The 27,388-nt window shown below is 44.6% G+C and overlaps 1 protein-coding gene across 4 annotated transcripts in view; it reads left to right on the plus strand.

Annotated features, from left to right (window-relative positions):
- NT5DC3 (5'-nucleotidase domain containing 3) overlaps positions 1 to 27,388 on the plus strand; it is a 60,602-nt gene that overhangs the window by 24,645 nt on the left and 8,569 nt on the right. For all 4 annotated transcript variants that reach the window (XR_009009775.1, XM_007198611.2, XM_057557239.1 and 1 more), the window contains 10 exons: positions 4,632 to 4,706; positions 5,161 to 5,216; positions 10,414 to 10,504; positions 11,452 to 11,589; positions 13,354 to 13,414; positions 13,844 to 13,946; positions 14,091 to 14,192; positions 16,383 to 16,464; positions 17,723 to 17,809; positions 22,991 to 23,131. Coding sequence is in view for 3 of the 4 variants with exons in the window: in XM_007198611.2 (XP_007198673.2) it covers positions 4,632 to 4,706; positions 5,161 to 5,216; positions 10,414 to 10,504; positions 11,452 to 11,589; positions 13,354 to 13,414; positions 13,844 to 13,946; positions 14,091 to 14,192; positions 16,383 to 16,464; positions 17,723 to 17,809; positions 22,991 to 23,131 (936 nt within the window). In the remaining variant the exon portion in view is untranslated. The remainder of the gene's footprint in view (positions 1 to 4,631; positions 4,707 to 5,160; positions 5,217 to 10,413; positions 10,505 to 11,451; positions 11,590 to 13,353; positions 13,415 to 13,843; positions 13,947 to 14,090; positions 14,193 to 16,382; positions 16,465 to 17,722; positions 17,810 to 22,990; positions 23,132 to 27,388) is intronic.

Raw genomic sequence — 27,388 nt, forward strand, 5'->3', positions numbered from 1 at the left:
TTTACAGGAGATAGACTGACACCAAGCATTGTACATGGATGACCACAACAAAAGCAACAATGATTGCAATTACCAAACATGAAACACACTCACACTATGTCTAAGACTTCTTTTACCTGTTGAATCATTCTTAGTTTTTCCAACCATTCTCATTTGGCGTCTTTTCTCATCTTTTCATCGTCTTGGTCACCCTCCTTTGTGTGTGCTCTGGTTTATCCCTCTCAGATGTGAGGCTCTGAACTGAAGATGTTACTGCAGGTGGGGTCTGACTAGTGTGGAATAGAGGGAGCCCATCACCTTCCTGGTTCTGGGTATCGTACCTTTATTAATGCTGTTAAAGTTTTGGATCCTCACCATTTGGTGCAGTATATTTCCTGATCCCCTCAGCTTTTGGTTATCAGTGGATTTAATAAGAAACTCGTTTGTCCTTTTCAAAATGCAGAAATGGCACTTGCCAAAAATAACATTCCCTTCAGCCACCAAGCTTTCTTTAGTTATGGCCACTCGATCAGATGTAAACCCATCTAGCCACTTGCCATCCAGCTGCATTTCTCCATTTGTTCAAGAGACTCTCTTCTCTTCGGTCTAACCCACGGTCCTTTCCCTTTACTTTGAGGATGGAAGCAGGATAAGAGCAAGGTGGTCCTGCTCTTGCTCTCCTATATGTCGGCTTATCCCATCTCCCCACCACCCCACTGGAGAGTGAGCTGAAGGGGTCTTGCATTGGTGCTGGCATTCTAATCCCAGGCCGTCTGCAACGTTTGCTGTGACTGATATCACTTATAAAACGAAGGTCATTATACTAACAGCACCAACTGTTGGTTGTCTGCTCAGTGCCGAAAGCACAGGTTCTGGAGCCTGACTGCTGGAGTTTGAATCCTGGCTTTTACCACTTATTTCTTAGGTAATCTTGAGTAACTGACCTAATGTCTCTGAGCCTCAGTTTCCTCCTCTGTGAAATGGGCACAGTTAACAGTACTTTTCTCAAATGTTATTGTGATAATTAAAGGAGTTAATTTCTGTAAAATGCCTGGCACATAGAATACACTCAGTAAAGGTTAGCTATTACTACTATTATTTCTGATCTGCGTGACAGCCCTGCAAATGGATATTCACTCTGTTTTACAGTTGAGCAGACTGAGGCTTACGGAGTTCAGCTGGTAGTTCAAGGCCACAAGACCAGTAGGAGGCAGAACCAGAATTTAAACTTAGATTTGTCTGTTTCCAAGGCAGAGATGCTCTCTTCTTTGTTCACGTTGCCTTTTGTGGGATTAATAACACCTTTTCTTTCTACCCTATGGGTTTGTTGTTCATATGAAAATAAAATATTCATGAAGATTAAAAATTTATGAAATTTGGAGAGAAAAGAGAGATGAAATAGATGGGAAAAAGATGCAATCATTGTGATTAGAAAAGCTTCTAGATTTAAGATACTTATTTCATTCCCATTATGTCTGTTTGTTGCTTTGATAAAAGAAATATGTCCTAACACTAATTATATCAAGCATATTAATAGAGGCAGTTATGCTAATGCAGATTTTTCTCTTGTTTTGGATTTGAAAATAATTCTTCCAAGAGGCTGTTGGAAGCATTGAGTTTGGTGCCATTTTTTTTCCTGCCAAAGACTAAAAGTACTTGTAGAGATGAAAGACATCTGCTTTTGAGATGCATAGTAATAGAGCAGTAAGTTTGCAATTTAGCATCTTCCCCAAAAGCAAATGTAAATGTTCCAGCCCTTTCGTAATTACCCTTTCTCTTTTTTTTTTCACGAGAATAAGTTTTTACAAAAATTGAAATAAATATTGGGTAATAACTGAATCTATATTTTCATTCGGTACGTCCGCCCCAAGGGATGGAAAGACAGTGTTAGAAGAGTTCTTAATTTCACCTCCCAGATTTGCACCCTCATCAGTGTTCCTGATTATTAATGGTTACCGACGTTCACCCCGTTTTTCAAATCCAAAGCCTAACACCAGCCTCGACTCCTCAGTTCGCCTCTGATCTCTCAGCACATGCTGTCTCTTTTTTATAACAAACTTTTCCTTTTAGAAGAGTATTAGGGTTACAGAAAAGTTGCAAAGGTAATACAGAGAGTACGCCCCATGGCTGGTTTCCCCTAATGTTAACATTTTACATTACTGCGGTGCATTTATCACAACTGAGGAACTGATATTAATTGTTATTGATGAAAGTCTGTACTTGCTTCAGGTTTCCTTAGTTTTTACCTCACGTCCTTTTCCTGGTCCAGGATCCCATCCAGGACACCACATTGCATTTAGGTGTTACGTCTCCTTAGGTTTCTCTTGGCTCTGACAGTTTCTTACAGGTTCCTTATTTTTGATGACCCGTTGATGACTTTGATGGTTGTGAAGAGTCCTGGTCAGTACATTTTAGCATGCCCTTCTCTTGGGCTCTGTCTCCTGTTTTCTCCTGGTTAGACTGGGCTTGTGGATTTGGGGAGGAAGACCATGGAGGTAGAGTTCCATTCTCATCACATCCTGTCAACATGACTTACCACTGACGATGCTGGCCTTGACCATCTGGCTGAGGTAGTGTTTACCAGGTCTCTCCACTATAAAATTACTCTTATCTCCCTTCCCACGCTGTACCGTTTGGGAGGAAGTCAGTCTCTGCAGCCGTGAGCTCTCTTTTCCCTCATTCAGAATATGTCCTGCCTGCCTCTATCCACTTCTCACCTCCCCCGCTGCCTGCACCCCGGTCCAAGCCACCATCACCTCCCGCCCGATGGTGCGGTAGCCCCCTGACTGGTCCCCTGGCTTCTATTCTTGCCCCTTAGTCTGTTCTCCATTTGGCAGCAACGTTTAACCTTTAAACGTTAGTCATCTCAGTCCTGGACTCAAGACCCCCCTCGGGCCTTCCCATCACACTTGGAGTGACAGCAGAGGCCTCTAGTGCTCTGGGCCCCCGGCTTCCTCACCAGCCTCCTCTCCTCCCACCTGCCCTCGCTCTGCTCCAGCTGCCTCGCCGCTTCTTGAACCGCCAGACACGCTCCCACCTTCGGGCCTTTGCACCTGCCAGCCCCTCTGGTGGAACCTCCTGCCTGACTCCAGGCAACCCGAAGCCTTGCTCCTCATTGTTTTTTTTCCCCTAGATCTCTGAACCCTTGTACTGCGTTCTGTCTGTAGTACTTACCACTATGAGGCACTGTACCATGTGTTGATTTGTTTATGGTTCGCCTGCCCACCATAGAATGGAAACTTCTTAGGGGCAGAGACGGTGTCAGTTGCTTTTGTTTTTGTTTATTTTAGCTGCGCCATGTGGCATGCGGGATCTCAGTCCCCCGACCAGGGATCGAACCCGGGCCCCCTGCAGTGGAAACGTGGAGTCTTAACCACTGGTCCGCCAGGGAAGTCCTGACAGTGTCAGTTTTGTTCACTGCCACATTCCCAGGCCCTGGCACAAAGTACTCGCTCAGTAAATACTTGACGTGTTCATTGGATTCCACCGTTACGTGAGAGTATAGTGCTTGGTGTAGAATCACCTGATGCAGGTCATTTTGCCTTGGCTTCATGTTTTGTGTGGATTTTGGAGAACTTTGTTTCTATACCCTTCTGCCCAGGAGGGAAATAGCATTGAGGGGTTTCTTGGCACACGTGGCAGGTATTAGATAAATGAGCCCGAATGTGACATTTGACTCAGCGCTTTGTGCAGCTTGGCTGGAGAACTTGGCGCATGCGGGTCAGCCTGGTGGTTCCAGGAGATGTTCTTGCACACGCGTGACCCTGGCCGTGCACTGGGAGGTAACTGTGCCACCATGTAGAGGGGTCTCCTGTGCCCGTTGACAGTTGTGGAGGTTTTTTACGTAAGCAGTTCACATCGTGATTGGGAGATCCTGGGGACACAGCCTCCCTAGACTCAGAAGTCGATATTCTGGCCCGCAGGTGCACGCTCTGAGGGCAGGGGCAGTGGGGAGAGCCTGACCCCCCGCCTCACCACGCCCCGTGCTGTGTGGCCCAGGCCAGGTTGTTTCATCCGGAGCCTCTGAGGTCCCATCTGTCAAATGGGCATGGTGGGGCCAGCTGTGCAGAGCAGCAGACAGTGTGCTCGGTACGTCGGTGCTACCAGCGAGGTAACTGGTGTTCCAATTCTGAGATCTCGGGAGAGAGGGAAGGACTTGGATGCCGGGTGCAGTGGATAAGGAGGGGACTGGGATTTTTGTGTAGTAGGAGGGACAGGTTAATGATTAGGAAATAGCAGGGGAGCTAGGCCGTGTGTTCTGAACCAGGGTTGGAGCTGTACCCGGGAGCCGGGCGCTGAGAGAGGGTGTCTCTGGCCCGAGTGGGAGGAAGGCTGTACAGACGGCTGAGGGGTCCCTGCAGCTGAGGACAGGGGAGAGTTAAGGCCAGAGAAGCCGGGGGGCTGAGGAAGCTGGGGGGTTGGGGCCTAACCTGTGTGTGGGCAGATAAACATGGAGTAGGGCAGAAGGGATGCTCTGTGGTCTGGAAGCGCTTGGTCTGGAAGCAGAGGGCAAGCTGTGGCCTGTCCCTTCTGACCCCAGCTTCCCACCCAAGTGCACGAGCTGCCTCAGCCTTCGTACAGGGGCCTAGTGTGGATGCTGTCTTGAACTTCGTACGTCGCCAGCTGAAACCGGTTCCTTTCTTCCTTCTTAGTATCCCGCGGAAATCAGGAAGTTTGAGTATGACCCAAACTTTGCAATCCGTGGACTGCATTATGACGTGCAGCGGGTAGGTTGAATTCTCATCCTTTTTTACAGTTAAACATGTTTGGGGGTAAAATGTACTCTTGATGCTTTTCTTTGCTGAACATGTAAATTGATTTTAAATTATGTTCTTTGGGGCTGAAGAACTAAACTATCCAAAACATCTTTGGATGAAGTCTTTTTCGAGAGACTGTATTGGAAGAGCATGAATGCATTTAGCCACTGGGAGATACTTGCTTATTTCCAATAGTCAGTCATTTTCAACATTATGAGGACAAGGTGGTTGTCATATCTTTTTTTGCAGACAGGCTGTTTCCTTAATGAGGAACTCAGCAAGCAAACCTTTCAGAAACATACAGGATGCTTCTTTGTTTACGACAACTTGATGTTGATAGGATTTGTGATGACACCTGGCATTTTCATTAAATATGCAAATTGTTGTGCATTATTCACCTGTGTGTGTGCTTGTGTTTTTGAAGGCAGTCTTGATGAAGATCGATGCTTTTCATTACATCCAGCTGGGAACTGTCTACAGGTAAGAGTGAGAGGAGGTAAATTTAATTTACCCAAAGTAACCAAGTGGCTTTGGGTTTCAAGACCCCCTGACTGTTTAGTGATGGGAGGGCTGCAGTGTGTGTATCTGTGAATCGTTCACTCATTCCCCCACTCCCTCCCTCATTCAGGAACATTGATCAGGCCACTACCATGTTAGATGCTAATGGTTTGGCTTGTGAGGATGTCTTCAAGGAGCTCGGGATGTAGGTTGGAAGCCACACAAGTAGACCAGTGAGTGCAGTCCACAGTGACCCAGGTGATGATGGACGTGTGCTCAGTCGTTAGGGAGCACTTTGGAGGACTCTGGGGAGGACGGGCTCTCCAAAGGCGATGGTGGCCACCTGAGTGAGGGTCCTGCAGAGGAGGTTTGGATGGGGAGGGATGGTGGGGGCAGGTTGTTGTTTCCGCCATGGTAGTTGAGTAGTTTGGATATTAAGACTCTTTTCCTCCTGTTTATTATTGATAGAATTAGTAGAAGTACTGAGCTCAGTGAGAAATCTTTGTAACTTTGAAATGAAGGGTTTTTGCCTTTTCTAATTCTTAAATTTGTGGGTGGGATTTAGGAGTGTGGTTTGTATTTACATATATATTTGGTATTTTTCTTTCTGTTTCTAAATGACGTGCTTACACTTCTCTTTCCTAATTTATTAATTCTGGACATTGTCCCTGCTGTGAGGGCTGAGGATTTGGCTCTCCTGCACACGCACCCCCTTCTCCAGCCTCATTCTCCTAACCCTGTTGAGATCTCTCTCTCATTGTTTCACCGTTTGCATTATGACTCTATAGGTCTTGTTCATTCTTAAGCCAAGTAGTGCACTGAGATCGTTTTCTTGTACAGTGCTTGGTTTTTAGGTTTAATAATAACCTCATTTTTTATTTGCTTAGTTTTCTAGTTAGGTATCTCTAGTTTTTTCCTTAATGTTCCATCACAGATATCAAGCATGTATTTATTTCCCCACAATTCAAATGTGTTACATAATCTCTCAGTTACTTTTTTTTTTTTTTGACTACCTCCTCCTGCTCTGATCTACTCTTGATTGTTCATTCTGGGACTTCCATTTGCTACTTTCCCTGTTTCCTGGTTCCCGTCTCTTCCTCTTTCTGGCTTTACTCCCTCATTCTGCTGGAGCACATCCTCCAGTAGCTTCTTGGCGCCGGATACGGCTGATTCTGGGGATCTGTGGTCGTTCATCAGTTCCTCTTGTCGGTGTCCCCCTGCAGGCCCCGTTCTCAGTGTTGCTCAGTCAGGTGCCTCCTTCTCACCAGCTGTTTGTTTTCCAAAAACATGTTGAAATGTCTTATCTGCTGATGTCTTTGCACTCATTTCCTTTGATTTTGAGCAGTTTATTCTTTTACTGTCATTTTAATGGTGTTTCAAGAGGGAGAAGAGGTGGTGGTGGTGACGAGAATAATAATAATATTAGTAATACTAAATAGCAACTAACAAATACTGAGTTTTGCAGTGAGACAGATACTGCCATAAAGGTTTTGAGTTAACTCATGTGATCTTCAAAATAATCTTATAAGGTAGGTACTATTATTGGTCCCAGAGATGTTAATAAGTAGCTTGCCCAAGGCCACACAGAAGTAGAATTCAGACCCAGACAGTCTGGCTCCAGAGTCTGTGCTCTTGGCCTGTGTGCAGCAGGCATTTCTGAATGTATGATGGTTAACTGGAAGTCCTCAGCAGATCTTTCAGATCTGTCCCTCCAATTATGTTTCTACCCTCTGCTCCTGGACTCAGCCGCTTATCCCATCTCTCCTGGGCTCTTGTGGTTTTCTGCAGTGCAATCCATCCTGGACGTAGTTGCTAGACTGATCTACCTAAAGCATTGCCTTCAACAACCCCTCTCTCTTCTGAAATCCTGGATGGCTCCCCACTGTCTGAAGAATAGAGCCCAGATCTCTTAAATTTTCCATCAACCTTCTCTAAACCCTTAGCTTCCTCTTCTGCCATACACACCTCCTTTACTTCCTGGATTGGTTAAGACTCTTGGTTGCAAGTGACTGAGACCCAACTCAAACTGGCTTTTAAAAAACCCCAGTTTGGGCTCGCTAGTTGTGTAGTCTAGGGACAGAGCTTGTTGCAGGTGTAGCTGGCTCCAGGGGTCCAGGTAGTTGTTGTCAGTTCTCTTTCCATCTCTTGGCGTTCCTCCTATCTGGCTTAGCTCACAGCAGGCTCCTCCGCGTGGTGACCCCTGGCAGTACCAGGCTTCCACCCCCAGCTCCAGGTCAAGGGGAGAAGGGGAGTTTCTCTTCCCAGCAGTTTCAGCCAGTCTCAGGGAGCGGATGCCGGGCAGGTGCAACAACACAAATATTCCTTTCCTCCGAGTTCTCCTTTCTCACTGCTCGGCATCTGTTCAGGCTGGCGTTCTCCCAGGATGTGGTTTTCCTTCTCCTCTGCTTCTTGAAATCTCACCCATCCTTCTGCATGGCTCACTGGTGTTGAGGCCTCTCCTCACCCTCTCAGCCTGACAGGGTCTTCCTCTCCTGTGGTCCATCCCATCCTGTGGCTCCTGATTATCTTGTTCCTTCTTTTGTAGATAAATCATCCATCGTATTAGGGGTGCGGACAGGGCCAGGCAGGAGGAGCCGCTGAGGCATTTAAAGGGGAAGGAGCGCTCAGGTTGAGGTCCTGGGAAGGTCGCTGGGGCCTCGGGGCTGAGAGGGGGTATGGTAGCCAAAGCAGCAGGGGTGCGTGTGTGGCTCTGGAGTCCCACTTCCTGAGTGTGAACCCCAGCCCCGCTGCTCACGTGTGTGCGGCCTCGAGCCAGTTATCGACCTGCTCAAAGCCTTGGTGTTTACTCCTCTGTAAAATGGGCATGATTCCGGCACCCACCTCCACGGCAGCCAGTCATTTGGACTAGAGCATGCTTGGAACAGCATAGGCAGGCAAAAATGTCACTTCTCTCCTCTCTCCCCTCCAAAGGGGTAACGAATGAACAGACAGCGGGGAGGAATGCTTGTGCCTCAGCCTCGTCCCTCTCTCATCCCCACAGGGTCGCTGCACCCGGCCAGCTTTCCCGCTGTGTGTGTGGGGCTCTGTGCGAGAGCACCGCTGGGCCCGGGGGCGGGCTGGCTCCCCGCCGCGGTCCTGTTTCATACCCATGTTTTCAGTTCTTAACTGGGAACCTTGTGAAAAGCTAGGATTGTTCCCATCGTAGTCACAGCAGCAGAACTTGGACAGTACTTACCATGTACCGGTGCCGTTCTGTTTATAGAAACTCATTTAATCTTCTCAGTAGGTACCACCAGGAGGTGGGTACTGCTATTGCCCCACCCCCCATTTAAAAAATGACACCGACACCCAAAGAGGTTAAATTACTTGTTCCTGGTCCAGGTCATCCCCCCAGCAGGTGAGGGAGCTGGAATTTGAACCCAGGGCAGGCTTTTTCAGCTCTGTGCTCCTACCCTTTCCATTTCTCTTATGCATACGGGGCCATGTAAAGTTTTATTTTGATTTCATTGCTGGTTTAGGCTGCATTCGGGTGCGGCCGACCGTCTGTCTCCCTGAGCCCGGCTCCGGCAGGTCTGTGTGCTGCTCTGTCTGCGTGTTTTGAGCTGGCATTTGGTTATGTGGGCCTTAAAGATGCAGCTTGTGTGGCCATGGGCCTGTGAACGTGTCTTCGAGGTGGCAGTGGCTTCCGAAAGACCCGGCAGCCCCTAGGGTGGGGACAGAAAAATAACTCCCCTGGCAGAATCCCTTTACTTTGTATATTCCCTTTCTAGGTGTCAGAGCCTTAGGGGTGTTCACTGCTGACTGCTGCTGCGGTAGCCAGAGCTGTCTTCCACGGTCCCTGTCTAGAATGATCCGGTTTAGTCCCAGTGTCTTATCTGATTTCTGGAGCAAAGATAAAGGGAAGTCCAGTGCTCTTTTGTTTTCAAAGGCCAGTAGTTGTTTCAAGTTAATCAAGATCAGAGGCAAAATATCAATGAATCCCCTTGGCTATTTTTAAAATTAAGATAAGGGTAGAGAATGGAAGAAAGAAGCTGAAGTGATATTTTCATTAAAGTTACACGTCACATGTAAATTATGTTTTATACGTAGTTTCATATTGGCCAAGTGTGATAAGCAACCTGTTTGTATTAGTAACTGAAATTCGAGTTGAATTGTTTATACGCCCATTGTAGCACAGCGTGGTGTTTCCATCATTGACTCTGTGGTTTCCTCACCATTGGTGTCTGTTTCTGAGGTGCCTTCTCCTCTAGAGAAGGGGGTGGGGAACAGACATTTCCCTTCACAGTTCTCTAGAGGGGCTATTCCAGGGGAGGAAGTCTGAGACCATTAAATCCCACGTGAAAGCACCTGCTCACAGCACGGGTACCAGAGACAGGGGTGGAATCCTGGCCAGTCAGACTCCACAATCTTTTTTTCCCTCTGTTTGGAGGAGTTGGATTCATTTACAGATTCTGTTGCAGCTCCTGGAAGCAGGCAGATGGGGGATGTTACCTTTACTTTTTACACATGGGGATACAGGCCTTCAGTGTGATGCAGCATTTGGGGTCATTCCTCCCAGAGGTGGTGTCAGGCATCCTGACGTGGTGTTTAGTCCTGGAGCCTGGTGTATGACTTTTTCTGCCTCAGCGCTCACCTTCTTAAGGTAGAGTATCAGAGGGCAGGAGGATGATGGGGACAGACCAGCCTCTCTCTGCCTAATGTATTAAAAACATTAAAAAAAAAAAAAACCTCAAAAAACTCACCCCAAAGCAGGTCATTAGGAGGCTGTGTACCTTGTTGAGGGAGGCCGTGTGACGTGGTGGTTAAAGAGCCTGGGACCCAGTCCTGACCCACCACTTTCTACTTTGGTGACCTTGGGCAAGGTCCGTGACCTTTCTGTGCCTTGGTGGCTTCTGCTGGAAAATGGGAAGAATAATAGTGCCTCCCTCCTAAGATTGTTGAGAATTAAGTGAATGACTGCGTGCAATTCATTTCTGGCATTCAGCAGGGGCCGTGTGGTATTAGCTGTTATTTTTCCTGCTCTCATTACCAGCAGAATGGTAGTAGTAATAGTAGCAGCATCATGCCTGTTACTTATAGCAGTTACCGGTGGCACCTCCTGCCTCTTTGTGACAGCAGCGTCTTGCATCTCAGTTGAAAAATGCCAGCAGTTGCCAGAGGTCTGAAAACTATTGCTCTCTCTAGTTGATGCTAACTGCCCCGCCTGTGATTTTCCCAGAGGCCTCAGCGTGGTCCCTGATGAGGAAGTCATTGAAATGTACGAGGGCTCCCACGTGCCTTTGGAACAGATGAGCGACTTTTATGGGAAGGTAACGAGAAATTATTTATTTAATTCAAGCAGCCTGTCTTTTTCCTTTTCGAAACGTGGCCTGGTAGCTTTAGGATCTTGAACTACTAGACTCTCTGCTCATAGGGAGTCAGCAAGGACATTTGGGGTTGTGTTTTGAGAGACCCTCGATTTGAGAGAGATGGGTATGTTAGAGTCTCTCCTGGGTTCTTCCATGCTTCTCCTTTCTCAGCCCTTTCCCCCCTACCTGGTGAAGGCTCTGTATACCTTCCTTGTACCCCCTCGCTTGCCACCATCTCCCTGTGTGTGTCCCCACTTTCTGGATTAAGTCATTGGGGGCTGTCGTACAGCAGCTGTTGCCTCCCCTGAGATTAAGGGCAGCACGTCACTTTGTGCCAAAGGGAAACCTCTGCTTTTCTAACTTTTGTAGTCCTCTTTGCCCTCCGAATTTTTGCTTCTTGTACTGTTAGATGCGGTCTCTTATTTGCATTATCAGAATGCAGTGAAGATGCCCAATCAGCTGGTAAAGTTAGTCTTATAAATCACAGGTGTTCAGAGAAAGGTCTTTTCCAAACTCCCATGTGAGCTGTGGGTGCTCAAATTCAGGAGAGTTAGTGGCTTTTTATGCCATTCCATGGGCAAGAATCAATTTGCTGGCTTTCCTCTGTGTGTGATGAAAGCGTGTGAGCTTTAAGATGGATGGAGCCAAAGGAGAGGAAAGGGAAGGGTGGTTAGACTTTTGGGGGGAAATCAGGGCATTTCCTTGGAAATCCCACTTACACTTAGAGTGAGACGTCAGCTCTGCCGTGAATGACGAGAAACAAGGTGAATGTTTTTACTTTTTCATTATTAGAATCTTCCTTTCCTTGTGGGGAGGGAGCCAGATGTTGACGACCAGAATCCCCTGGGTGAATGTAAAGTCTACTGTGGTGTTGACTCCCTTGCTGAAGCCTTCCTCCCTGCCCGCAGAGTTCCCACGGAAACACCATGAAGCAGTTCATGGACATCTTCTCCCTGCCCGAGATGACCCTGCTGTCCTGTGTGAACGAGTACTTTCTGAAGAACAACATTGACTATGAGCCTGTGCACCTGTACAAAGACGTCAAGGTGGTGTGGGCACGGGGTGCCCTGACGCTGCACCTCTTCTAGCTCCTCAGCAGAAGTAACAGAGTCCCTGGCCTCCCTTGTCAGCTGGGTCTTTGAAATCATCCCTTGCTTGGGATCTCTTTTATTTGTGGTTTAACCCTGAAAAATCCTAAGAAAGATGTTATGTTAGGAGAATTGGAAGTCAAATTGGTTGGTAAAAGAAGAGGGTACTTGCTATCTGGATTTCCATGTGCGTATATACACACATCATTTATATGACTTTGTGTTTATGTATTTTAATTTACATTCATATGCACATGTGTCTATAGATATATTCTTTAAGCTGTCTGAACTTTTTTCAGTACTTAAAAATATGTTTATATATTGCTTATTTAATATATATTTTTAATACATATTTCTAAGCATCTATTGATATATATATTATTTAAATATCTGTAATTTTAAAAGATCCATATGTACATACTACAGTGTTTTTATTATGTGTTCATGACTAATTTTAAGTATTGACTGCCCTGAATCATGGGTTTTAAGAAGGTATAGGATGAATGAACAGTTTCTCAATATCAGTCTGGTGTTATTTGAACTAAATTTAAATATTTAGTTTTGGTTCTCCGTTTTGCTCACACAAATACTTCATCTTTAAGAATCTTTAAGAATCACTGGTAGTTATGTAACCCTTAGCATTCATGAGGAAAGATGTTTACTAGAAAGTTCAGTTTTTACTATGAAGTATTACTACCACTAATAGTGAACACACATGTAGAGTTTACGGTGTTCCAGGCACTATTTTTCTGAATGCTTTATGCATATTAACTAATTAAATCCTCACAAGAATGCCCTGAGCTCTTATCACCCTCCTTTTACAGTTAGAGAAATTGAGGCACAGAGAGGTTGAGTAACTTGCCCAAGGACATCCAGCTAGTAAGTAGCAGAGCCTGGATTTCAGGCCAGGAAGTTGGGCTCCGGCTTGCTCTTAACCACTGCCTTCTGCCAATGCGCAGTGGAAACAGGCCTGTGCTGGAAGATAACTGAGGTTGAGTTTACAGTCCAGAGGTGCTCGTTCCCGACGATAAGCACCTACCAATTTTCTAAGGCTCATGGCCCAGTTTTTCTGCAGCCCAGTCCCCTGCTACAGGCTCCAGAAAGTTTCCATGTGCCTCCAGGAGTGCCCACCTATGTAGTAGACCTGCTTAGAGCTACCTGAGAGCGGGGCTGTGCTCTGAGCCCTGCCAGGCATCAGGCTGCCATGCCGCTGGGCTCTTCCTCATGTCTGCCAGCTGGACCACGTCTCGGCCCGAGTTCCGAGCTCCTTGGCAGTTCCTTGCCTCTTTGGTAGCATGGAAGAGAGGAGGATCCCATCATTGTTCTCTGCCCAACAGAACCTGCTGCTGGGGTCCAGGGAAGGGTGCAAAGATGAAAAGAGCAATAATTCCCTTTGTCCAGATGACCTGGAATTATTTGATCATGATACTGCATGTAAATGACTGTTTATCCTTTGGGAATTTATTCAGAATTGTTCATACAAATTACCTCCTCCAAGTGGCTTTTTTGAAAATTGCACTGGAAACTGCTGCTGTCACCATGGAAACTTAAGTTTCTTCCCAGGGGCCACCTGTGATAAATGGACCAGAATTTAGATCTCATTTAGTGCTTGGGTTGCCAGGCTTCTGCAGACAGACATTATCCTGAAGGCCATTTCGCTTGTCCTCTTACTCAGACTGTCTCAGTTATACTCTGACTGATTAAAAACGTATCCTTTGACAGGATTCAATTCGGGACGTGCACACCAAAGGAATCATGTACAGAGCAATTGAAGCAGATATTGGTATGTACCGGATGTTATCGTGAAGATCAGCCTTTCCCTTTGCTGTGTAATTATGCAGGCATTTTACTCTCACTCCAGGTGCTGAGCAGGGGCTGTAGTACCTCTTCTGAGTGCAGAGCAGGGACCTTGCATCCTTGAGCCTTAGGTGTCTCCCTCCCCTTTGTCTCAGAACTTGACATAATCCTTACGGGAAAGGAGAGGAGCTGGCAGCTGCAGCCACTTAGTTTTTTCCACTTAGACTGAAGAGGCAGGGTGTTGGTTACTGATGCACTGAGTACCCATATACTGCCTTGAACCAAGCTTCCTGAAGGCTTTTCTCCCCTCAAGTGCCCTAGACAGTGCTGGACCCATCTGCCCCATTTAGGAAGTGCTTGCAGATTGACTGACTTCACCCTGAAACCCTGTGTGCATTTTTCTCTTGCTCTTTAGAAAAGTACATCTGCTACCCTGAGCAGACCCGTGCAGTGTTGGCCAAACTGGCTGATCACGGCAAGAAGATGTTTCTCATCACCAATAGCCCCAGTAGCTTTGTGTAAGTTCTTCTGTGATTCCTGGCTAGTTTCTGGCTCACTTCCTGTATTCCATGTATTTTGATAGTTGGAAATTCGAAAGAAAATGTTGCAAGAATAGTTAATCCCTGCAGTGTTAGACTAACCTGGCTGAAATATTGTTCTAGGGACAAAGGGATGAGGTATATTGTTGGAAAAGACTGGAGGGACCTTTTTGATGTGGTCATTGTTCAGGCGGAGAAGCCAAACTTCTTTAATGATAAGCGGAGGTAAGTGTCTATCTTTTTAGGGACTAGATTTTATTCATTTTCTGCTGTGAATACTTACGTAATGTGTCTTGGTGAAATCCAGTTGGAAAATCACAAGCATCTAACATCATAGCTTTTGATTTTTAACCCTTCTAGCAAGTAATTGCAAGGAAGGTGGGATGAGTACATAGCAGACAGCTTACACCTCTTGAAATGGTTCTCAATTCAGTTCGGGCTACTTCAGTCCTATGAGTCAGGCTTTAAGAGAACGATTGACAACAATGAAAATTCCAATCTTAGCGTCACCATAGTAAATTAGATCTCTCGATGCAGAGGCATTGTGAGGCATAACAAAACAGCAACAGCAAACCACCTGGTGGGTATCTCTTTAAATAGAGCTCTAAATGGTTCACTGACAGTTGCACTTAGATTTTGCAGAACTTCTCTGCAATACAGGTTTTGCATCAAGTGGAGTAAATCTAGACCAAAACTTAAAGTCCTTCTGCCGCAGTATCCTTGAGCAATAGAAGAATGGGAAAGTTTGGGTTGTGAAGGTGACCGGGGTGTGCTCTTAGCGTTTTGTGACTGAGGGTCAGGGGTCCTAAAAGGTGATTTAACGTGCGGGGCAGACCGGTGCACCAAGAGTCATTCCCCACAAATGTCAGTAGTGTTGAGAGTTACTGCACTAGGATTATAAAAATAATTCGTATTTGTATAACAGTGACCTACTTTTGAAACACTTTTACCCACATTTCTCTGTTCTGAACTGGGTAACCATGAAGCCTTTCCCTCTCTGCTAGGTGATTTAAAGCATAATAATTCGGTGCCCTGTAGTTAGTGTTGAGTGGATTAAATTCCTCTTACGATGCTAAATTCCAGTTTTCCAAGTGTCACAGTGACTCCTGGAAGAAGAGGCACACCCAAGAACCATGTGCAGAGACTGAGAAATCAAGAGAATGCAGGAAAAACAAGAGTGTTGATCAAAACCAGCTGTAAACACTGGCTTGCTGTTTGGTCCCTGATAAAACGCTCTCCTGCATTTTCTTATTAGATCCCAGCGGGGTGGAGTGGTCAGGGGAAGGGCCCCATCTCTCCTTTCACCTCCCTCCTTTGTCATGTTTATACTCAGTGGCAGGACCCTGTCTTGGATTAGATTTTCCCAGCACAGCGCTCTTCCTTACTCTGGGTGCCTGGATTAAGAATTCTCTACCCCTATTCATCCCCGTGTTATTTATAATGATGAAGGTTAGAAACAACCTAAAGGAACGTCCATATGAGGGGATATTATGCAGCCATTAAAAATGAGGTTTTTTTTTTTTTAAATGGCAGTGAACATGTTTTACGACTGAAAAAAATGATGTATGCAGGTTACATAATCACATGGGAAATTGCTCACAGCCTTGGAGAAAAGAAGATAACATATTAGTATCCGCAAATGATCCTCATTTTATGTTCATAAAAAAGAGAAAGATAATAGATACATAAAGACTGAAAGATATCCACTGAAATGGTGTGTTTCTACCTGGGTACTGGCATTATGATTTTCCTTTTCTTCATTGTATTTTTCTGCATTTTTCCAGATTTTTTTGCAGTGAGTTTATATTTTTCTAACCAGGAAAGCAATCCAAATAAGTGTTACCTAAAAAAAAGAAAAAGGACAAACAAACCTTGTGTTTTTTGGACTAGCACCCCCAGGGTGAGGAATGAGGCCTTTATTCTTTTTTTCCTATTTTTCCATCATAAAATAATATGCCCAGTTCTCTGATCTCTGATGTGTTTTGTATCTAGAGTGGCTGCATTTCAAGTACAAAGGTGGATAAATATACTAAGCAGTATTTCTATAAGCTTTTTTTGTGTGTGAAAAGTTTTCTACCCGGTTGAATATGTTTAGAAAATCTGGGCTAAAGAGAGTTTCTTTATAGGAGGGCTTTTCAGAGCCATCAGTAACTTTTAAGGAGGAACGGGGATAGTGGATAGTGGATAGTGTTTTCCAAATATATTTGACCCTGGAGTTCTTGTTTTTCACTAACCTTCTTTGGATACTGGGGTCCGAAGTTTGGGGTGTATTGCACGAGGCCCGGGAACGTGATGGTGGGGTCTCGGTTTCGGTTGGCTCCTTTCTGTTCTCAGGGGGTAACCGTGGAGTTTCTCATACAGCACACAGCCTGCACTGCTACCACACGTCATAATGTTTCCCGTTTCTGTTGTTAGACCTTTCCGGAAGGTGAATGAGAAAGGCGTCTTACTCTGGGATAAAATCTACAAGTTGCAGAAAGGCCAGATTTATAAACAGGTATCTCGTGACCCATCTGTCCTTTTTGTTGCTGTGCTTTGTGATCGGTTATAATGATAACAGCTGACATTCGCTGAGGCTTGCCATGTGCCAGGCACAGTCCCGAGGGCTCTGCTTCAATGGAGTGTTTATAACTTAGTGGCAGAATTTAAGCTTAAGTCCATATATTTTCAATGTGCTGTGTGTAAATTAGCTCAGAATTGCACAGTTTTTGAAAAAAATTTTTTGAAGCATTTTGTCCATAGGATATAAAATTTAAGATGCCAGTAGTAAACCTTGGAAATTTCTCTTTAGTAAGTGTTTAATCTCATGGCATCGTACCCAAATTAGTAATTATTTCCTGATGAACTGTGTTTTATGTACAGTTTTGATGTATTTCAGTATCATACAAAGCTCTCCCGTGTTTGAGTAAATGATTGAATTGCTGTCCAGTTTTGTGTTACTGAAATTAGGTTTTTTTATCTTATCTTTAAACATTTTTATATTTGTGTAATATTTATAACATAAAATTACAGAACAGTACTATACAGTTTTTTTTTTTTTGAAGTACTTATACATTCCTGTTGGATATGTAACAAACTGCTGGATTTAGCACTAAATATATTTTTTAGGCCTGAAAGATTAGCTTTGAACAGCCCTCCAAGTCCAGGAAGTGAGCCTAAGAAAATTATTAAGATGTAGCTAAAGCTTTGCTACAGGAATGTTTATCATGAAGTTACTTACAAAATAGATAACAAGGTAAATGTCCAGCCTCAGATAATTGGTAAAACGAATCATGGTAGGTCTCAGCTGCTAAAACTACATGGCAGGCGAATATTTATTGACATGGTCACAGAATGAACGTTAAGCGTGAAAAAAAAGATCATTACAAAGATATTCAGTATGAAGCCCTTCTGAAAAGTACATTTGACTTAGAAGAAAGATTTCACATAAAAATGTTTTTTATCTTTATATTTTGATATTTAAAATAAATTGTAAAAGCAAAAACATTTTTTTTAAGTTTTAAAAGCCAGATATCGGGACTTTCCCTAGCGGTCCAGTGGTTAAGATGCCGTGCTCCCAATGCAGAGGGCACGTGTTTGATCCCTGGTTGGGGAACTAAGATCCTGCATGCCGCATGGGGCGGCCTAAAAAATAAATAAGTAAATAAATACTATAAATAGAAATCAAAAAAGAAAAGTAGATATCTTGGGCCATGGGTTATACAGGTCTCTTATTTGTCATACAATATAACACCTGTATTTTTCTGTTATTGCAGGGTAATTTATATGAATTTTTGAAGCTTACTGGATGGAGGGGATCCAAAGTGTTGTATTTTGGTGACCATATATACAGTGACCTGGCGGTGAGGAACCTTTTTTCCTGTTTCTTTGTTGGGGACAGTGTTAGACCCACTTATTGAGGAATTTATCTTTTGCTTAAGACCATTTTCATACTTTCATAAAAGTGAGGAGCAGGCCACATTTCTTTTTTTTTTAATGTCTCATGTTTTACACAACAGGATGGATCAGAGTCATGAAATAGATTATTTTTTTTGGGAAATGATGGAAATTAGCAATTTACTCAGTTTATCAGAAAAAATCTTTCCATTTAGGTAATGGTAAGAAATAAATGTCCGTGTTCTTTCCTTTCCCTTTTATTATTAAGCATCAGAAACATACAAATGCTTCGTAAAAATCTCATAAACATCAGTCAGGGTTTCTTTTGCCAGCCAGTCATTTTGAAAGCGTACAAAACTGGCATTTCCAGGAAATAGCTATTATGTGAAAATGAGGCTTTTCATGCCCCTCGGAATGACTAGAGTGTCTCAGGACTTGAATTATGATTTAATCTATAATTGGCGCAGGATTGAGTGAGTCACATCTATTACCACACTTGGTTCCGTGTGGAATGAATTTATGTTTGTTAAGTGATTCCAGGCGAGGTTGCACAGCGCACATTTTGCAAAGTCTGAATGAAGCTCGGTGTCAGGGAGGTAACAAGAGTAGGTCGTGGCCGGCTGTCAAACTCCTCCACTGTTGATATTTCTGAGTATTTTGGCCCACACTGGATTGGCCTCACATGTGCACGTCTGTGTCACTCTCGTACCATTGAAATGGTAGCTTTAATGGCTGGGCAGTAGGACCATCTGGGAAGCATTTCAGAGCACACGTGCCTGAGCCCCACTGAGGTCTATGGAGTCAAACTTTCTAGAGGTGGTGAAGGTAGAGGGTTGATTCCAGTGCCTGTGTGTAGTGACACCCTTCCCAGGTGACTCCAGTACACGTGCTGCATAATCATGTCTGTCCAATGGGTTGAGGTCTAGTGACAGGAATCGTGGGAGAATTGGAAAACTGAGGTTTTCATCCCATCTCTGCTCTTGATTAGCTGTGTGACCATGGGCTCATCCCTCAACCCTGGATGTCTTCTTTTGTAAGAAGAGTGAGATAAGCTAATATATACAAAAGTGCTTAATAAAGTAGAAACAAAGTGCTCCCTTCAGGATGTTGGCACTCCCAGAATGTCCGGCCAGGTGACGTGGCATCACAGCATGTACCTCTTGCTATGTGGCCTGTGGGCCTTGAGGATATAACTAACTGTTTGCTACCCCGGAGGCATGTAGGTACATGGCCCCATGAGGTGACACACACACAGACAGGTCTTAGCACTATGAGAAGTTTGTCAAGAATGCAGTAGTTGGGCTTCCCTGGTGGCGCAGTGGTTGAGAGTCTGCCTGCCAATGCAGGGGACACGGGTTCGAGTCCTGGTCTGGGAAGATCCCACATGCCGCGGAGCAACTAGGCCCGTGAGCCACAACTTACTGAGCCTGCGCGTCTGGAGCCTGTTCTCCGCAACAAGAGAGGCCGCGATAATGAGAGGCCTGCGCACCGCGATGAAGAGTGGCCCCTGCTTGCCACAACTAGAGGAAGCCCTCGCACAGAAACGAAGACCCAACACAGCCAAAAATAAATAAATAAATAAAATAAAATAAATTTAAAAAAAGAATGCAGTAGTTTGTCAAATGTGGTCCCCATGACATCGGCATCACCTGGGAACTTGTTGGAACTGCAGATTCTCCGCTTCACCCCAGGTCTCCTGAGTTAAAAACCCTTGGGGTAGGGCCCAGCCATCTGTGTTCTACACAGCTTTCCACACTAAAATTTGATATCAAGATAATGCTGGCCCATAGAATGAGTTAGGAAGTGTTTCCTCTTCTTCAGTTTTTGGAAGAGTTTGAGAAGGATTAGTGTTAATTCTTCTTTACATGTTTGGTAGTGAAGCCATCTGGTCCTGGGCTTTTCACTGTTGGAAGGTTTTTGATTCTCGATTCAATCTCCTTCCTAGTTAGAGGTCTATTCAGATTTACTATTTCTTCATAATTCAGTCTTGGTAGGTTGTGTGTTTCTAGGAATTTGTCCATTTCATCTAGGTTGTCCAAGTTGTTGGCATACAGTACTCAGTTCACAGTACTCTTTTATAATCCTTTTTTTTTTTCTTCCCCCTGTAGAATTGCTCGTAAATGTCACCACTTACATTTCTGATTTTAGTAATTTGAGTCTTCTTTTTTTCTTATTAAAGGTTTGTCAATTTTGGGTTTTTTTGCTTTTTTTTTTGAAGAACCAATTCTTGGTTTTGTTGATTTTTCTCTATTGTTTTTCTATCCTATTTATCTCTGCTCTAATCTTCATTATTTCCTTTGTCCTGCTAGCTTTCAGTTTAGTTTGTTCTTTTTCTAGTTCCTTTAAGGTATATAGTTAAGTTGTTTTGAGATCTTTTTTAAATGTAAATGGCTATTGCTATTAATTTTCCTTTTTAGTATTGCATTTGTTGCATCCCATAAATTTGAGTATGTTGTGTTTGCATTTTAATTTGTTTCAAGGTATTTTCTAATTTCCCTTGTGACTTCTTTGACCCATTGGTTGTTGAAGAGTGTGTTGTTTAATTTCCACATATTTCGGAATTTTTCACTTTTTCCTTTTGCTGTTGATGTCTAGTTTCATTCCTAGTGATCAGAAAAGATACCTTGTATGATTTCAGTCTTTTAAAATTAATTAAGACTTGTTTTGTGGTCTAAAATACAGTTGCTCCTGGAGAATTCTCCATGTACACTTGAGAAAAATGTGTATTCTGCTTTTGTTGGGTGGAGTGTTCTGTACATGTCTAATCGATCTATAGTGTTGTTCAGGTCCTCTATTTCCTGTTTGATCTTCTGTCTGCTTATTTTATCCATTGTAGAAAGTAAGCTGTTGAGTTTCCTACTATTATTGTAAAGCTGTCTTTTGTTCCCTTCAGTTCTGTTAATGTTTCCTTCATATATTTTGGACCTCTGATATTTGGTTGATATGTGCTTAGAATTGTTATATATTTTTGGTGAATTGACCCTTTTATCATGATATAATGTCATTCTTTGTGTCTTGTAACAGTTTTTGATCTAAAGTCTATTTTGCCTGATATGAGGATAGCCACTCCTGTTTTCTTTTGGTTACTATTTGCTTGGAATATCTTATTTAATCTTTTCACTTTCAACCTATGTGTGTCCTTAGATCAAAAGTAAATGTCTTGTAGACAACATATAGTTGGATTCATGCTAAAGTTGGAAAACCACTGTTTTAAAGTGATCAGACCAATTCATTAACATGTCAGAAGTTATGTGGGCGATGAACGTTACCCTTCAAAGGAATCTCTTGAGAATGTAGATCCTTTAATACTGCTGCCGTTTCTCAAAATACATTTAGATGCCCCTTTTGGTATATATTTGAGAGCCAATTTGAGGCATAGGAGAAAAGTAGTTTCATTATTATTAATTTATTATCATGTACTTTAGTCTTAGGAATGTTCCAAATGATTTTTTTTTACCTATTTTCAGAAATAAGATCCACCTTCAAAAGTTTGCCACCACTGGGAATATTTAAAAGAATGTGATGTATGTAGGGTCTCATATAGTATAGGAGAAAGAGGACTATTGAAAGGTTTAAAGAAATTCAACCACTGAAGAAGGTAGGCATCCTTAGGACATACAGAGTAGGGATTCTAGTTTTAAGTGAATAGCAGAGTGAATTTTCAAAATAGTAAACCACATACCACTTCTCTCCTTAAAACCCTTAAAAGCTCTCTCCTTAAAAGCACCCCTTTCGGGCTTCCCTGGTGGCGCAGTGGTTGAGAATCTGCCTGCCAATGCAGGGGACACGGGTTCGAGCCCTGGTCTGGGAAGATCCCACATGCCGCGGAGCAACCGGGCCCGTGAGCCACAACTACTGAGCCTGCGCGTCTGGAGCCTGTGCTCCGCAACAAGAGAGGCCGCGACAGTGAGAGGCCCGCGCACCGCGATGAAGAGTGGACCCCGCTCGCCGCAACTAGAGAAAGCCCTCGCACAGAAATGAAGACCCAACACAGCCAAAAATAAAAATAAATAAATAAAAAAAATTAAAAAAAAAAAAAAAAGTAGGAATGAACTTCCTATTAAAAAAAAAAAAAAAAAAAAAGCACCCCTTTCTTCCTCAGAGTAAACGCCTGATTTCCTATAATTGCCCTCAAGGCCCTGCTTGATCTCTCCTTCCCCAGCCTCCCGCTATGAAGGCACCTCCTGCCTCCGCCCTCTCTCCTACTCTGCTCTAGGCTACCTGCCTTGCTGTTTCTTAACACACCTTGCTCCCAGCATGTTCTTGCCCCAGAGCCTTTGCACTTGCTCTTTTTCCAGGCAGAATTTTTCTTCTCCCACACATTTGCAATACTTTTACTCTCCTTACCTTCAGATGTATTAGCCTTGTCTTCCTAATCACTCTATATAAAATGGTAACTCCTTTTCCCTCTTATTCTGCTTGATTGTTGTCCATTGTCTTTCTCACCACCTGCCATTGTGTATTTACTTGCTTATTTTTTTGTCTCTATTTCCCATGAGAGCAGGGAGTTGTTAGTTTTGTTCATTACTTTATTGTCAGTATCTAGAACAGGGCCCGGCAAACTGTAATATTTAATAACTGTCAAATGAGAAAATTAACAGCCATTCATTATGGTGATTGTGTATCTTAGATTTTCCAGGACATCACTTAGATATATTCTGGCTTATTAATGTCATATCATGGGATTACAATATTTGGAATGAAAACGTGATCATATATGTTGGTATTGGGTGATCATTCCAAGTCTGAGATTCCCCATAACCCATGGAGGCTTGGCATGCGGTGGGTGCTCCCCAGCGGTCTGTGGATGAATTGAATGAAGACCTTCAGTAGCATTTCAGTTGAGCCTCTTTCGGCCTAAATGTGGTTTTATAGACCATGGTTAATGATTCCAGATCCTGTGTTTCTGTGGGGGCTGTGATTCACCGCAATTATTTCCGGAACAGAAACTTTCTTGGGGTGAAATGGTCAAAGCCTGAGGCTAAATTTGTTTTAATTAAGTGTAATTCATTGAATTCGGCTTGGTTAATAACTAACATTACAATTAAAACGTAATTCAATGAATGTCTGTTGCCTCCGGGAAAGGTCATGAAATGGTTTAAATTCTGTTGAGGTTAATGTTGACTTCTTGTGATCTTTGCATTCAGGACTTGACCCTGAAGCATGGCTGGCGAACGGGTGCAATCATCCCAGAGTTAAGATCTGAGCTCAGAATCATGAACACGGAGCAGTACATTCAAACTATGACCTGGCTACAGACCTTGACTGGGTTATTGGAGCAGATGCAGGTTTGGGATTTTTTTTCTCTCCTACTTTTTCTTTAAGCCTGAGGTTAGTCCACCGGTCAAAGTTATTTTCAGGTATTTTTATGTTTAATTGTGGTCCTGAAGTATGAGGCATAAATTATCCTGCAGATTAACCACTGGGGTGATTTTGCCCCTAAAAGAGTCTTGCCATTTTCCCTAAAGAGAATTTTTAAAATGGCTCCCAAAGCCATTTGGAGAAAGAGTTTTGTGGGGAAATCTGGTGTCCTTACTTCCCCACTAAAGCCCCATGGGGAGATCAGTGGGATTCCAGAACCTCTGCCAGGGTTTGGGTCCAGTCCTGCTTCTGCCTTTAGTCTGCGGTGGGACTTCTCCGTTCTGGGCCTCTGTTTCCCCATCTGTAAAATGGAATGAACACTTCAGGCTGGGCACCACGGCTTACTGGGAAGAGTCTCAAAGCAAGAGTCAAGATCCCTGTGTGCAGTCTCCGTCTGACTTTGAAGATAATACCTACCGTTTGCTGGCTCACTGGAGTTCAGTGGTGTATTTTTCTTTCTATAAGTTACATAGCCAGTTTGGGGCAGTTAGTGAGGAAAGTTGTTTCAGCAGTGAGTTCCTGGCCCGTGGAAGCTGCCCTGTGTTGCAGCTGCGACCCCTCCCCAGTCTCACGAGGCACCTTGCTTTCTCGCCTGGTTCAGCTGGCCTGGCCTGCAGCTGTCTCGGGGTGAGTGCCGACTCTTGTAGGTTAAGGGGCATGGATGCTTGCTCTTTTGGCTGCAGCCTCTGGCCATGGCCTGGTGCCCACGGCCTGCCAGCCTGCTTTGGAAATGGGCCGGGAGCCGCCTTGCCCGGCCCAGCTGGCAGCAGACTCGGGCAGGGCTGCGGGGAGTGGCAGGTCCTCACTCCAGGGTGCACCCTTGCAGGGCATGGGGCCTCACATCCCCCGGGCCTCGCTTCCAGCGCGCTCTGGCTGCGTTGCTCCTTGGCTCCTCTCTGACGAGGACTGGTTCTGTTTTCCTTCCTGTGCTTGTCCGTGAGGTGACTGTCTAAAAATAAAAGGCATCAGTTCTGGGTTAATGTAGCTTTAAGTCTGCGCATAGGTCATACAGTAATAATAGTCACTCTTCAGATGCCAGGCACTGTGCTGAATGCTTGCTCTGCAACATTATTCATAACGCGTCCCAGCTGTCCAGTGTACGATTTTCCAGTTTAGAGTAAGGAAACTGAGTGTTTGAGAGGTTGGGTAACATGTCCAAGGTCATAAAATGACAGAGCAAGAACTTGAACCTAGGCTGCGTGGTGCCCAAGTCCCTGCTTTCAAGCACTGCACTGAAGTGCTGCTTTGCCGTGCGGTTTAGAGCTCTCAGGTGTAGCTGGACCCCTTGCCTTAGGTGCGGTCTCTCTGTGACGCAGGTGGCTGGTCAGCCACACAGATGCAGCCTGCAGGTAGATGGTGTCGCTGCATTTTAGCTTTGAGGACAGATTTATTTCTTGTTTTCCTGTCTCTGACCTGTATAAAAAGTTTGATGAATAGGAGTGTGTGTTTTAGAGAACGGAAGTGCTGGGAAGATTTCTGTGATTTATAGAGTTAATTGTATAAGGCGTGGGGTTAGGGAAGGAAGAAAAGGGAATTGACATTTATGCTGCCGCCCCATTTTACAGGTGAGGAAACAGGCTGAGAGATAAGTAACTTTTCCAGAATCTCAAAGTTAGTGACAGCAGAATCAAGCGATGTAGAAGCAAGAACTTACTATGCTCCAGACTCCAAGGGCTTTACGGGCATTTCATTCAACAACAGCTCTTGGAAGTGGGCACTGACATCACCCCATTTTACAGATGAAGAACCGGAGGCAGAGATGAGAAACTAACTTGCTGGGCTTAGACCAGGCTGTCTGGCCCCAGAGCCCTCATCTCCGTGCTGTGTCACCTCGGTATCTAACACTTTTTACAGCATTCCGTCAGGGTGCATTCACTAGGACATAGAGGAGGGTGGCTGATAATTAAAAAAATATCCAAAGGAGCATCACTTCTCCCTGTTCCCTATCTACTCTCTCCTCTGCCTCTGTGTTCACCTGGAAAACTATACATTATTCCAGTGATCCTGTGTCAAATGTTTCTGTAGCTCCCCTTTTTCCGATAGTATGCACATAGCATATCATCTGGACTGTTTTCTGAGGAGAGAAATTTGTCCTCTGAGGTTGGGTGTGATTTTTTTTTTTTTGGAAGCCAGCAGTGTTGTTTGGAGCCAAGTCTGATGAATTAAATGCCAGTGTTGAAATTTTGGTTTTAAAAAAGTAGCTATGAAGAATAATTTTTGTTCACTAGCCTTGAAGTGCACTCTCAAGTGGTATGGCTCACGGTGGTAGTGCCGGTGGATGGTGTGGTGTATAGTGTAGAGGCTTCCCAGGTAACCACGGCCGAGCCACGTTTAACCCGGGGTGGACAGGCTTCTGCAAAGAGCCAGCTAGTCACCGTGTTAGGCTGTGCGGGTCATACGGTCTCTGTCACAGCTACTCAACTGTGCTTGTAGCACAAAAGCAGCCTTAGGCAGTATGTAAACAACCGGTTGTAGCTGTATCCCTATAACTGTATTGGTGGACGCTGAAATTTGAATTTCGTATCATTTTCACGCATCATGAAATTATTTTTCTTTTGATTTTTTTTTTCAACAGTTTCAAGAGGAAAATCCTTTCTTAAGCTCATTAGGCCAATAGAAAAGTGGGTGGTGGGCTGGATTTGGCCTCCCCTGGCACAGGCTGTCAGGCTGCTGGCTAGATGGCGATATCCTGCTCTCACAGGGCTGGGCCGGCCTGTACAGTACATTTTTGTAGATTGTAGTCGTGAAGGGCTGAGTATGCTAACTAATGAGTGAGGCTAAAGATGGCTGAGGTGGCTGCAGGATGGGCCTCTGGTGTGGGCTTCTGGTTAGACTTTTCCCGTGCTAACTACCCACCCTTGAGTACATGGTATCACTTAAAGGTTAATTATAACTAATTAATACCCAGTCTTTGAAGTATTTTCAAGTAGATTTCAGACTCCTGAGATTGCTGTTTTACAAAGTTTGGCCTTGTAGGGGAATCAGAGCTGGAGAAAGGTGTGGCTCAGGAGAAATTGTTTTCTTTTAATGGGAGAGCCTTGAGCGTGTTTAAATGCTGATGGGAAGGATCCAAGTGAGGAGGTTGATCACGTGGGAGAGATGATAAATGATAGAGAAAGGGCAGGTGGGAGGGGGGTGTGGGTAGGCCTTGGATGGGAGGGTGCGAGGGGAGGCTGGGTTAAGGTGCCCACCCCCAGAGCCCATATGCCCCCTCCTCTGGGGTTGCTCCCGGCTCAGATCTCTGGGGCGTTCCTCCTTAGCATGTCCCTTTGGCAGCCTTGGGCTTCGCTGGAGATGATCCTTCATCCTTGGCTGCCCCCCATTCTGGAAAAGCTGTGCTGGAGAAAGTGCCTTGGACTTGGAGACTCTTCATGTCTGCGGAGCCTGCCCTCAGGTGGGGGGCCCACCTGAGGGGAGAGCGGAGAGGAGCATTCACGTGGCCTGTGGCGGCTACTTTCCAAAAGGAGGGAGCAAGTAGATTCACTTTGGTAATCTTTCTTGTGGTCACTAGTCAGAGAATTCTCCCCTCCTGCAAGTACGGGAGAAGCTTCTCCTTCATACTGGACACAAGTGCAGTTCGTGGGCCAAGAAGGGTGTATGGGCAGAGGTGGGAGGGAACGTTCCCGCCCACAGACTGATACCCCATCCTGTGTGGTATCACATTGTTTTGTCCTGATCTGCTTACCTGGGTGTAGCCCCCGCCAGGGCTCTATCTTTTCCTCTCTTACACCTTCAGTAGATAGCACAGTGCTTGCCACACAGTAGGTGCTGAATATGTATATGTACACGTGTGGGTACGTGTATGCGTGTATATCTGTGTACAAGCGTGTATATGAATGGGTGCATGTGTATGTGTGTATGTGTATATCTGCATGTATCTATCTATATAAATAAATTCCTTGTGGCACCCTACAGAGTTTTGATCTAGTCTCATACTTTGTAGTGCCTGAGTTCTGTAGCGAGTAATTTGTTGATCTAAAATGTGAGCGCTAATTGAAACCACACTCGTAGGACGTACCTCAGCACCTCCAGATGTGCTGGACCAGTCTTCCGGTGCTCCAGTAACACACGGCCAATGGTCATTCAGTGGTGGCTGCTTCCGGCTGGTGTAGGCAGTGGTGCTGGGCCAGAAGTCCAGGTTACAAGCTCAGGGTTTTGTCTGAGTGGCAGAGGCCTGTCGCAGG

Source organism: Balaenoptera acutorostrata, chromosome 11 (assembly GCF_949987535.1).
Source record: "Balaenoptera acutorostrata chromosome 11, mBalAcu1.1, whole genome shotgun sequence".
Lineage (NCBI taxonomy): Eukaryota > Metazoa > Chordata > Mammalia > Artiodactyla > Balaenopteridae > Balaenoptera > Balaenoptera acutorostrata.